Source organism: Triturus cristatus, chromosome 7 (assembly GCF_964204655.1).
Source record: "Triturus cristatus chromosome 7, aTriCri1.1, whole genome shotgun sequence".
Classification (NCBI taxonomy): Eukaryota; Metazoa; Chordata; class Amphibia; order Caudata; family Salamandridae; genus Triturus; species Triturus cristatus.
This window is the reverse complement of record NC_140590.1, coordinates 1,693,158,410-1,693,171,676: the sequence shown is the minus strand read 5'-3', so window position 1 is coordinate 1,693,171,676 and position 13,267 is coordinate 1,693,158,410. Positions and strand designations below refer to the sequence as shown.

Below are 13,267 nucleotides of genomic sequence, written 5' to 3'. Positions count from 1 at the left end.
CCTCGAGAGATGGAAAAGACACTACTAGTGCAACCCTGTCTTGAATGCATGGTGCTTCATCTGTGCACACCCAGTCTTCGGGAGTTAAGCGAGCATTGGTTTCTATCGTTCAGACCAGTCTGGGTTGACTGCATGTTGCCTGTGCTCTGCTGCCTATTCTGCAGATACGAATGCGTGTTGGCCATATGTCTGACTCTTCCATCAGTTGCGCCATCGGAGGTAGACATACTACTGGACCCCTTAGAGGCCCACGTATTACTTTGTCCTCGCGTATTCCCATGTGGAGGGCATTCTAAAAACCTCCACAGGATGCTTCAGCTCCTGTCGGAGCAGACAGCAACTCTACAACCAGTCCACTGGTTTGAGTGTTTCCTCAGCGCCTGGTGTGGGAACTGGAGAAGATCACCTTTGCTGCATTGACCTGATACAAGGTGTTACAGGGACAAACATCTGGCTCTCCGTGTGATGGGAACAATTCGGCCCTTTTTCCAAAACAGGCCAAACTGGAATGCGAAACATAGCCGTTTTATTTTTTTTCGTTCTCACCGAGCACCATTGCTTTCAGCGGGCTCAATCAGTCTTATCATATATTGACTTAGAGGACTTCTAGAGCTTTTTGAATTTTAAAATAATTGTTTTTACATATACCATGTTTTTAGACATGGATAATCTGAAAATGTATTTTTTTTTTATGAGACATATTTAAGCATTAGTTGACCTCATCGACCTTGGGATGAGGAGTGGGTGTTGTGTACCCCCAATAGAGGCCCAAATAGCTAAGTGACCTTTAACCTATATTTGTCCTACCTTGCTCTGCATAACTGTTCTAGCACTGACCATTCACCCAGTGATGTGCTGAATAAATGTCAATGGGTTTCCTTCAAACTAGCCTCATTTATTATGCATGAAGATTCTTAGAAAAGTCTCCTGCACAGGACGTACACAACAGAATGAACATACTCTGTATAAAAGTCATGGTCATCTTCATCCTAGGGCAAAATAACTACTTTGCATAATTGCAAGTTTTGATTTAGGCTCATTTACATAATCGTACTCGCAACACATCGATTGCATAAGGAACCCAGAGGCCATCTTTTTGGTATAAAAGAACCATACCTACACTAGACAGAAGTAGCTTCAACCCTGACACAAGACACTGGGGTCACGGCCTGCCGAAGCTACAACACACAGTGGTCTTGCATCCCTTGGGGGGGGAGGGGGGTCCAACTCGAGACCAAGATGGGGTCCTTCGTTCCATCTCATCAGTTGTTCTTGGCTTTACACCCACATACATGCTAGGTACCCTTAGCTACACTTAGATAGGGTCCGCATTGTAGCAGTACGCTTGATTACGGCCATGATTATACGCCTGCATATATTCACTGTTTTAGCACCTTGGTAGAATTTGGAGCAATCCATGACTGCATAATAAGACACCATGACAGTAACTGTGGGCGGCTAGAATAGAGGAATCCGCTGCCACGCTGATGACATGGTTAGAGACCTTGGTTAGTTCCTGGACGATTTTCAGATAATCTTCTGTGTTCTTTTGGATGGTGATCCGTGAAGTGGAGGATGGAATCCCACAAGGCTCGACTGTATCTCCCTAAGCAGGTTGTGGTGCTGGCCGCTTTCATGGACATAGCCACCGTGTTACTGACCTTGCGGCCCGACGAGTCCAACCTTTTGCTCTCCTTATTCAGGGGAGAAGTGGCAGATGGAGACATGGCGTGAAATTTACGTGCAGCTAATATCACCAATGAGCCAGGTGAAGGGTCAGCGTGCAAAAAGAGCAGATCTTGGTAGGGAGGGCAGCATTTCTTCTGGAGCCTGGAGGGTGCCTGCTTTGCAGCAGCTGGAGTGAGGAACAATTCCATGGCAAAACTGGGGTCCGACGTACCAGAAGAGGAGGAGTTGGTAGTGCTGGAGGCGGAGGAGCGGTCGCAGCCAGTGAGCCAGGTTAAGAAGATACCGAAATGAAAGAAGAGGGTACTTCTACCAGATACGGAGACCTGGAGCGAGAATCCGATAATGGATAGATTTTCCTTCATTCGGTGGGTTTCAGCAGTCTCCTCGACGATGAACATCAAACGAGTCGAGATGGTCATCTGCTTTTCTAAGTCGACCCCTGTCAACGTAGGCTCGCCCTCATTGCTGACCGGCTTCAACGCTGACCACTTTCAACGGCAGTTAGTTCTCAACGCCGACTGCCTACTTCTCGGTGCCGGCGATTTGGAATCCCTCAACGTCGATGCATCTCTTGACGTCGGTCGGCGGTATAAAGCAGGCCTCAATGTTGCTCGAGTGTTTGGCGTCGATGCTTATTCGACATTGAGCCACTCAATGACGGCACGCATGACAGCCGCAGCTCCAGTCGACGTCGGCCAGGACAGATCGCATTTTCTTCCTGGAAAAACAGATCTCACACCTCCCACAACCACAGGAGGCTGAGAGAAGAGCTGTGATGGAAGAATTACCTCCCCCTCATTCAGAGGTCCCACTGGCTTCTTGATGTCGTCTTTCTTCCTTTCCCCGAATTTTCTCCCACTCATGCAGGGGTTGTCTGGAGAAGGTCTTGCAGATGCCACAGGAGGTCGGAAGGTGAGAAGATGGTAGACAGATGGAGCCCTCGAGAGAGTCTGTTTTGGCCTTTTTCCTGCCACAGCGAGGACATTTGTCCAAAAGAGAAGGCTTTTTAGACAGAAAAAATACCTTTTCCTGTCAAAAGACGTTGAGTGAAGCAAAAGACACTAAAATTTGAAGTTCTATCTTGAAGTAAAAAACCTAAAAAGGGTTGAGTTAAATGGTCCAAGGGTCCAGTCAGCAGGAGCTGGAAAAAGAACTGAAGTAACGGCCTCTGGCTGAGCACGATGGGATATTGGAGGGCTCGCTGTTCTTAAAGACACAGTCTCCTTTATCTTTACTTATAATGGCAGCCTATGGACTACATTGCCCTGCATTTCATCATCTTGGTTTCTCTCATAGCAAAAGGGTTGGTGAAGGTTATTTTACTGTGCCCTAGCAAAATTATTTATGCATTAAGTGCATATCTCCTTGGAGTCTCTACTTTTGCCACTTCACGATGAAGAATTCTCACCACTGTAGCCTTGTACTTTAGGCTGCATTATGACTAAGTGACTTTTCAAGGCCTTCCTGAAGAAAGGTGAACTTCAGCACTTAAGATATATTTGGAAAAAAGCGCTCTGGGGTCCTCCACAGGCAGGCGGGACTATTCAACGCTTATGACTATACATGGAAGTCCCATACAAGAGAATCTGCTTAGAGGTGTATCCAATACAAAGAATGGATTGTGAACTGGTCCCTTGAATGCAGATTATTGGTGATCATTAGAATGGTAGCAGGAGAAGAGGCTAAGGTCCAAAATGAGGAAACTAGGTCACATGTCCAATAAAGTATAACAGGGGTGGAGTACATGACATTTTAGAGTGTAACAAAGAATGCTGAAGATGGATGTTCAATGGCAGAGCAGTTTGTAGGTCGTGGAGTGGAAGAGCATGTGGACTTGTAAATATAAGGTTTTTGCCTGGAATTAGGTGAATTAGCAGAACTAGAAGAGCTTGGGATGCTGAGTATCAGAATTGTGGTGCACCAACAGAGTTTGGAGTGGTCTGTAGCTAGGTTGGTTGGTCTCAGAAGATTTGCATTAGTTACATTTAAATCCATTGTCCACACATACTATACACCGTGGTCAATCACCCACCTATTGGGCCTCTGCCCTGGCACATCAGTCAGCTCCCCATCAGCCATCCTCTGGTAGTTCCTAAAAGAAAATTGTGGCCCCACCAGGAAACCACCATAAAAGTAGGAGAATCCGGCCACCTCCAAGAAGGAGGGAACGTGCTGCACCAAAAACTGCTCTTGCTCTGGGGCAACTTTGCCCTGTGGGAAAAAAAGAGATCAGTTACTAGAGTATTGTAAAGGTAATACAAACCCTCGATTAACAGAAGAAAATACATCACAGATTCCTAATTTAATATGATGTTTTTAAGAATACATGTTCAGCAAGGCAGCATGATGGAAACCAAATTCATCATTTTTGCAAAAAGGTTGCTTATCTAATTATAGTGGGACTTGGGAAGTGTTAGTCATCAGTATTCATCTACCTTTCAAGTCCAGTTTTTATGGTCACAAAAAAGAGGACTACATCTAAGAAGTTGAGAACAGAACTAGGCTAGCCCACGGGAACAGTAATAAAGATTCTCTGAACAAGGCTGTCGTGGTAATACCTATTTAAGTTCCTCTTCCACCATTTTGTACTTTATAAAAATCATTAGACCAGTTCCTGTTTGGTAGTTTTATTACCAGCGTGTGAGGCACACTATTTTCCCATGTGCTATAGGGCGCAACTACACACGGCTAGCTTTGGAAGAGCAATAGGCAAAAGCGGGTACCATGGGAGACTATGGAGCATCCGTGAGATAGACCACACATTCAAGCCATGGTTCACTTTCTTTAAAAAGAGGATAGGTCTTACACCCTTGTGAGGGGCTCCCAAACAGATTTATGGAATTATTCAATACATATACAGAAGAGGCACTGCGTATGCAATTCGGGGGTGTGAATTTTGTTTTTTTACAGTAACATACCCATTGCATGCTTTAGTTGTAAATAAGCATGTTGGATTTTGAAACTCACGCCTACTTCCACTTTAGCCAATCAACTAATAACTTAAAGCTGATAACACAGTTAAGGATTAAAGGGTTCTTGGAACCATTTACCAACAGTACTGGGGTCAAAGCGCGAGTCGTCTATCATACACACTATTCTCTGAATGAATCATTTTTGGGGCCAAAGTGCAAGGAGTTTATACTGTAACCCTCCGTAAATACTCAAGGAAGTTGGATGTCAAAGTACGCTATAGATTAAAAAACTCTATGCAGCCTCGGAAATCAAGTGCTCCATTTCAGGGCCCCTACGTGTTGATCAAGCAAGGACTGCTTAAGATTACCTTTGTTCAGTGGTTATGAACATTCACCTGTTATCAGAGGGGTCATGTCAAACTAATCCACGTAGGCACAGGGAGTTACTAAAAGCTACAGACTGCAGAGTTGGGTAAAGAGAGGGATTGGGTTACACCGTTACAGCAATCTTCTCAGCATTATATTAAGGAACCATCATGTGGTAGTGCCTGAAAGTCACTCAAATTCAAACTGAAACCACAGGAGATTATGTTGTACTTTTGGCTGCCCTACAGTGGAAGGAGTCTTTGTCCCTCCCATCTCTATGAAGAGGACTCTGAGTGGCAATGTCCATTAAAATGATCTCAGATTGAATACCACTGGGGACCCACAGAAAAGAATAGTGAAAATGAGCTCTCATAAGCGAGGTCCTATGCGACTAGACTAGCTTTGACCAGTTTAATCCAGGATAGCACAACACAACCACAACGGCATTACACCCCAAACCGAGACTAGAAAGAAAGAAAAAAAAAAAGTGCACATACCTCAGCCTTCCCTCCATCATAGTAATCAAAGGCGATACCTGAAAAATGAGAAAATAATTAATGAATGTAACCACCCCCAAACCCCCTACCCCTCCCAAAAAGACTGGGCCTTTATGGATGGGCCCCAATAGTGAAGAAGCAGATTTGAAGTTTAAAGAGAGGGTGTGGCGAGCAGAGAATAAGAGGGGAGGCATCCACCCTTTGAACTAACAAGGGTAATTCTTGTAATTCAATTCGACACATGAACAGATGATCTTTCCAGGGCTCAGCTCAACGAGACATGAAAATACAGCGATTGATACACCAGGGTGAAATGAGAAGGCAGGGTGTTAAAATATCAGCCACTCACCAATAAGTTTTAGACTGAGCACACAGTGCGGCATTGTCCACTTGATGTCATACGTATCAGTGGCTGTGAAATAGTACCCAGACAGCAAATACAACTGAAACAGAAGGAAAGACCTTAATGACTTTCTATTTTAACACCAAAAATAGAAACTCCCAATCCTCCGCTTTATCAAATTCCACCCCTCACGTGTGTGTGAAGCCATTGATAAGCACATGTGTGACAGAGCATTCAAGTAACAAAATAAAAGGCAGACCATGGACAGCAGAGCATTAGCCCATCGGGAAACAGGCTAGTTTCCTTACTAGAGTTTAAGAAGGGGAAAACCTCTGAAGCCCTATGTAAAGACCCAGTACATTTTAGCTTAGCGACATACAACATGTGGTCTTCACTCAGTACTAAACGTATCAATTTCTTAATCAGCTTCGCAAATTTAGATTATTCTTTTGGATAGCCACAGTTTATTTAAGTGGCTCCCTAACACTCTAGATCTTTTGGAATACTCTATGACCAGTCACTTTGTGTCTTCCACAACTTGCTGTCCAGTCTACAGTACTTCGTGGCATGGTGCACATCTACAGAAACTGAAAGCCCGACAAATCTACCGCTGGGGTAATCTATAAAAGGCCAACACATTTTTCTTGCGTTGAATCGGGATTTTCCTGACTTTTTAGTTTTAAGCAAGGTAGCATTTCTGAAAACCAGGGCCATATTCCATTCCAGACTGGTCTCCAGAGTGTCCAGACACAAAAAAATCCAGCTGAAGATCTAGTAATCCCCAGAAACAGATCATGATGAAAGACTCCGGGTGTGCACATGAGACTCCCAACATTAGACCATGGGGGAAAAAAGCACAACCCCAAACTTTCTTTAATTTACACAAATTCACTTTATTACTTCGCTGTAAAATTCCAGGGTGCTACAGATTGTCAGTGCCTCTGATTTCAATATGCGTTTTGTACAGTTCTCCAGTTCAGCCTGGACAGCACTTGCGGCCGTCCTATCCCTTTCACTTGTTAATTACCATTGTTTAGTGAAGCTGCCCAACAAGCTTCATAGAACGCAGATCGGTCCACTGCTGACTTGAAAGGGATGTGGTAATACCATGGAAAGCATTGCTGACTCTGCCTTTTAAGAGCTTAGAGTTACAACGAAGAAACTTCTTAGACTGCTTTTTGTCTTCTAGATGTTATCAAGACTACTCAATGTATCAGTCTCTCCACTTGTTACGGTTCTGCATGCGGCTACTCCTCGATGGCATCATGGAGGGAAGTCCGTTGTGGAATAAAATACATGTTTAGGTAGGGCACTGGAAATACAGCCATGCTAGTAAAGGGGGAATGGAAGTATATCTACGGGCAAACCCGCTATGTATGGCAGCAGCAACAACTGTCAGTGAAATTGCTCTCCCACCCTCACAGCTCCACCATTGAGTAAGGCCTCCCACAGCCCCTGCACTCTCTAGTGTGAGTGTTCAAGTCCCTCCTCCACCCACAGGTTCACCTGCGCTTCATCCCTGGTGGTCCAGTGGCCTGCTGTCTCCCGCTTTCCGCTCCGTTTTTGAGGTCTCGCTGAGCCAGCGCATGCGCTGCTCTGCGAGACATTTAGTATTGGGGTTTTCAAAGTGCTGCCACAGGCTTTTGGTGGCCTAGCGCTTGCGTTCACACGAGCGTGCATGCGCGCAGCCGCCATATGCCTCCCTTCCAACGCGATCACTTTCACTTTTTCGTGCTGCTGCGCGCGCATCACTAGCGTGTTTTTTTTCATTACTACAAGCTTCCCGCGTCGCGCGGCCAATGCTTGTTTTACATAAGCCCCAATGCGCATAATTTAGCAATACCATGTGTCCACCATTAAAAGTAACATCTTCAGTAAAGGATGTTACTCTTGTATTTATAGAAGAATTTTAGTGTTCATAAGTCTTGGACGCTGTACTTCAGTTGCTTAAGGTTTATTTTATTTAATTATACCAAAACTCTTTAACCCCTTCAGTGCCATGCCCTTTCCCCCTCCTGTGCCGGGCGTTGCACTAGTGGGTGGGGTTCATGACGAGATGGTCTCGTCATGGGCACAGCGCAACCGTGCTCCATGACGAGACTCTCTCGTCATGGGCACTGAAGAGGTTAAGCTCCAACACAGCCAACACGTGTTTCGAGGTAAACACCTCATTTTTCAAAACATCAGGATTATCATGAAATATCAAATGAGAATATACGTGTCCGTCCATTTTTCACATCGCACTGTACATATTCTCCCCCCCCCCCCCCCCGCCCGCCTTGCCCTCCCCCAGTGTTTGATATCAGTTTTAGTCTTCCTCTCAAGGACAACGACTCCCAACAAACAAACTATACTACGAATTTCTTGATAGACTCAAAGTAACGTCCTCAAAGGAACACGTGACTATACCACAGCAGTGAGGGCTGGTGCTGGGGGTTAGAGGCGCCAAGCTCTTTGTCTCCTTATCCCAGTTTCTATGAACATTACTATTAAAGAAGAGGGTACAGTGGTGTTCATGAGGGTGAGCTAATTTAAAGGCACAGTGCTGTAGAGCAGCACGAAACACATCTGACATCTACACACCTTTAGCACCCCTTATTTGAGGAATTTCAACCCAAAAATACAGACATGTCTAGAAGCTCAGCTTATAGCCTCAATGATTTCAAAAAAGATACCAGAATAGGGCTCCCCTGTGGCGCTATACCAGCAGCACCTCTTCGAGTCACCAGTTGGCCACGTGCGCGGCAAGTAAAAGGCGACTGATGCCATACACAGTCCAACCACAGAAGCCATATTGCCCGTGCGCACTCTCGACCTCTCTTGTTTGTGAATGACAGACCCGCAGAAGCCCTGCTCTGCAGCGGGGCCCCAGACCTTGGAGTACAGGCTCGCCCCCGATGCACGGGTGTCATCAGCCCCCTCGCGCATGATCGATCAGACTCCTCGATGCTGTTTGCAGCTCAAACGCATGTGATTGCAACCAAGCCCTAATGCATCTGTGTGCAGCCACTTCCAATGTGCAGGCTTAGACTCAAGCGGGGAGGTGTGACCAGATCCCGAAATCCTCTGTGTGGGCCTGTAGGGGGCAGACTCGCACCCAGCACGTGCGTGATCAGACCCCTCAAGGCTGTCTCTGCAGCAACCTCCGGGCTGCAATTCCCAGATCCGAAAATTCAGGGTGCATCCCTAGGAGTTTTCAGCATTTTGAACAGGTGCGCACCTATTAAACCTTTTCGAAGAGGTTGGTACTCTGTGCCTGTCTAGAGCATAGTTAGGTCGACTCGTGGGAAGGCTGCTCCAAATAACAAAGCCTTACTACGGAACAGCTGCTTCTCAGTACATGGGATGCCAAAGAATCAGCACATTCAGCAATTCTCCAGGTGACAGTAGCAGGGCTTTCACAGGTCGACTTCGAAAATCACCCAAGTGAGAATGGTTGACCAACTCATCCACCTGTCCACTCCGGTCATTGAATTAAGCACCTGCTGTAGATATCTGTAAACTGTGTGCCACTCATTGCCTCAATTGCACATGTTCTGTGAGCAATTGTACTAGTCTGCCCTACAGGCCTTATTCTGCAGGAAACAAAACACTGCACTTACTGCCTTCTGTGAGAGAAGGAAGCTTGCTTTGCTACTGTCACGCTCCCTATCCTTTGAGGCAGTGAAGCTTGCATTGCTGTTGCGCATATTGTACCTGCCGAGTGAAAAACTGCACTTTCTGCCTTCTGTGAGAGAAGGAAGCTTGCTTTGCTACTGCCACACTGTCCCTATTCTGTGAGGCAGTGAAGCTTGCACTGCTGCTGCGCATGTTGCACCTGTCGTGTGATGCGAGAAGCTGGTGCTGATGATACCATAGTTGTACCGCCTTCTGAAGGAGACACGTTTGCACTGTTTCTGCTCAAGCTGTGCCTTTTCTATGAAGAGGGATGTTTCCACTGCTGTTGCGTGTTCTTATTAAAAATATGCATTGGCATAGCCAATAGGTCTCGCCTTTGGGACCTTATAAGTATTTTGTTATGCAGTACAATATCCTTGGTGCAACAACATCAACTGTTGCATGGCTAAACACTTATAAGGTCCCAAAGGCGAGACCTATTAGCTAGGCCAATGCTTGTTTCACTAGTTCTCACTCGTTTTCACCCTCTTTCCTAAATGTATTTTTCTGCACTTTTCTGCTTGTTTTCTCTTTCCTTCATTCCTACTTTTCCTCCTTCCCGCCAGTTATTCTCCCGCCGCCCCTCACCCCAGCACGACCAATCCAGCTCCCCTCCCCGCTCCTGCCTCCCAGCTGCCAAGCTCTACCCGACCCCTACTTAATGGCAGCCGCTGCGCAGCAGACGCTCCGCTGGCGTGCCAAAGACAAGCCCGGCTGCGCCCGTCCGCGACCAGCACCAGGAACCCTCGACCTCCGCCCGCCAACGGTACAACCCAGCAGCATTACACGCACTCAACCCAGGCCGCAACAACAACTGCAAGCTAGCATCACTAGCTGACACCCAAGGCCCCTTCAGCTGTCACCGCTGCAGGCACACCTGCAGCACCACCAAGAACACGGATCCAGCACAACCCGCCCACAAGAACACAACCGAACCAAAGACCCTGCAATGCATCCTCCTTAACGTCTGATCCCTCCACAAACATGCCACCGAAATCTGGGACCTCCTCGACAGCACCACACCGGACGTAGGGTTCTTCACCGACACCTGGACCAACACCCCCTTGGGATGGGACATCACCATCCCCCAAGGATACAAGATCTCCAGGAAGGACCGCCTCACCCACCCGGGAGGAGGAATCGCCATCGTCCACAAATCCACCCTCCGCCTGAGCACACTCCCCGACGAGCCCACAGACCTGATGGAACACCTTCACTTCAAGATACTGGCCAGCCCCACCGCCACACTCTGCGGAACCCTCATCTACCAACCCCCAGGACCCCGCGGACCCTTCGCCAACTCCATCACGGACATCGCCCCACAGGCCATCGCATCCACCAGCTACACCCTGCTGGGAGACTGTGGTGTTCTAAGCATATCTACTGATGTCCTTTGCAGTAGTGGGTTCAGGAATCTTAGATGACTAGAATGTGGGCTACTTAGCTTTGCTTTGAACTGGTGTCAGTTGACTTGAACTTGCTGCTGGATGGGGTCTCAATGTATGCTCTCTCCTGAATAAATCTTCATTCAACATCTATTTCTGCCTACAACTTCTTTATGGGAGAGGAGTTACTTCCACATTTTGGCCACGATTTACCTGCGCATTTAATGGCATATGAGACCTCAACAGCGAACTACTGCAAGAAGGCTTTGTTCCCTGCTCGACACTTCTTGACTCTTGAACGAAGATTGCGAAGGGCTGAGAGCGACTAGTTGTGTAAAACAAACTATTGCCACGAATTATCAAGTATCTACGTTTAACAACACATCGTGAAACGGTAGGATCCTCTCCTTTTACCCGATTGCAGCGCGGTGTCTCGCTCCCCTTCCGCGGACTCCTGCGGCAGTTGTACTGAAATTCAGGAGCCTACGCCCTCGCTATCTTTATTGGGCAGAGACTCGGAACAAAGTATTCGTTTGCGCATGCTCGAGTCATATGTGTCCTTTTTCTTCTCTTCGTTGTTGTAACGCGCAACTACAACACTGAGAACACGTTATCTCCGCGCATGCTCACTGTGCTTACGAGAATTTCAGTGGCTCAAAAAAAAAATTTAAAAAAATTGATGTCCTGCTTTCACGTTGCGGTATCACGCAGATAGAGCGTTGTTGAAGAAAGTCATAACAAGCAGAAGTCTAGAGGGAAAATGCTTTGACTGCGCATGCTCACAACACGTGTTAAAAGAAAGGAAGTTTACAGCCTCTTCTATACTCCTCATGTGCACAGTTACACATTTTGGTTACAGCGCTGATGCACACAGCTTAGTGTAAAGCACAGTTGAGGATTTTGATGTATTTTTGGTTTATTTGTAGTTATTGCATATACCCTCTTGGCTAGTGTATGACTTGGTTTGACGAACACCGTTTCTCTTAGCTCAGAATATTACAGTACATATTTCACGCTGATGCGCACAGCAGATGTGCACAGTTTTCTGTTTTATCTCAATGATGCACACAGTTTTCAATATAAGACAATTTTATCTATTTAATTAATTTAACCTTTATTACTTTGTCTTCTCTACTATACTTTTTTCTATCAAGATGCAGAATGTCACGGCACCCCCGTTTTTTTTCACTGCTCCAGGTGATCCACCTCTTTCTTGGCAGAAATGGAAAAAAGTATTTGCGCATTAAGCACGAGTGTGCGGCACTTCCTTGAGTGCAGAAAGGAAAACATCTCTTCTCATGCACTGTTTGGGCTCTGAAGGGCAAGAAGCATTTGAACATCTCCCTGATCTATCTGATAGTGACGGGGCATCTCTTAATGAGTATGAGATATGCATAAAAAAGCTTGATCTACATTATCTGCCTAAAATAAGTACTGTCCTTGAGCGTTACCATTTTGGTAGGAGAATGCAGAGGGAGGATGAATCGGTGCAACAATACATCACAATTCTACGGAAGTTAGCATCAACTTGTAATTTTGGTGCTAACTTGGAGGAACGCTTGAGGGATCAGTTCATGTTGGGTTGTGTTCAAGATAAGACTAGGGATGCCTTGTGGCAAAAAGACAATCTACACTTCAAGAAGTTATAACGATAGCTAAGAGCCATGAACACTCAAAAGCTTGTGTTGATGTTATAAAGAAGGACTCTTCTGGTGAAAAGAAAGAGTTCTGATGTTAAGGTGATCACGGATAAGTCGGAGGACAAATCTGTGAAACAAAAACCCAAAAATAGTGTTCCTCAGAAAACAACATCTCAGAAGGGTTTTCAGGGGAAGTGTTTTAGGTGTGGAGACTCAGGTCATTTGGCAAATTTCAAAGACTGCCCTGGGTAGAAGACCATTTGTAAGATTTGTAACAAGAGGGGTCATACTTCTAAATGCTGCAGGTCAGGCAAAAGCCAAAAGAAAGTCAGTGAGGTTGATCTCTTCGTAGAAAATGATGATGAAGAAGAGATTGTAGTTTCTCAAATCTTAGGGGAGTCTTCCGATGGTCCTTACGAAGTGGTACTAATCAATGACGCTCCTGTCAATATGCTTTTTGACTCTGGAGCAAAGATAACTCGAATACCAAAAACCTTTTATGACAAAAGTTTGTTGGGGAAGGTGTCTCTTACGAAACCCGACATTAAGCCCAAAGGGTATGGTGGGATCACGATAGATTTATTAGGATATTTCTGTGGAACCATTGATTTTAAAGGTAGGATCATTCCTGGGAAAATTTATGTTTCCATGAAGGGTGATTCACTTATTAGCTGGTTTCACCAGAGAGATCTTCGTATCTATCTTGATCCAAATGAGAAACCCTCTGTCTGTTTGAAAGAGTTAACTCCGGTGAGTGTTGTTGATTATTTTACTCAGG

The 13,267-nt window shown here is 45.9% G+C and overlaps 1 protein-coding gene across 1 annotated transcript in view; it reads right to left on the bottom strand.

Annotated features, from left to right (window-relative positions):
- Positions 1–13,267, bottom strand: part of LPCAT3 (lysophosphatidylcholine acyltransferase 3) — a 178,474-nt gene that overhangs the window by 128,089 nt on the left and 37,118 nt on the right. The window contains exons 4-6 of the mRNA XM_085619889.1: positions 5,814–5,907; positions 5,465–5,502; positions 3,722–3,900 (exon numbers count right to left, since the gene is read on the bottom strand). Coding sequence (XP_085476015.1) covers positions 3,722–3,900; positions 5,465–5,502; positions 5,814–5,907 — 311 coding nt within the window. The remainder of the gene's footprint in view (positions 1–3,721; positions 3,901–5,464; positions 5,503–5,813; positions 5,908–13,267) is intronic.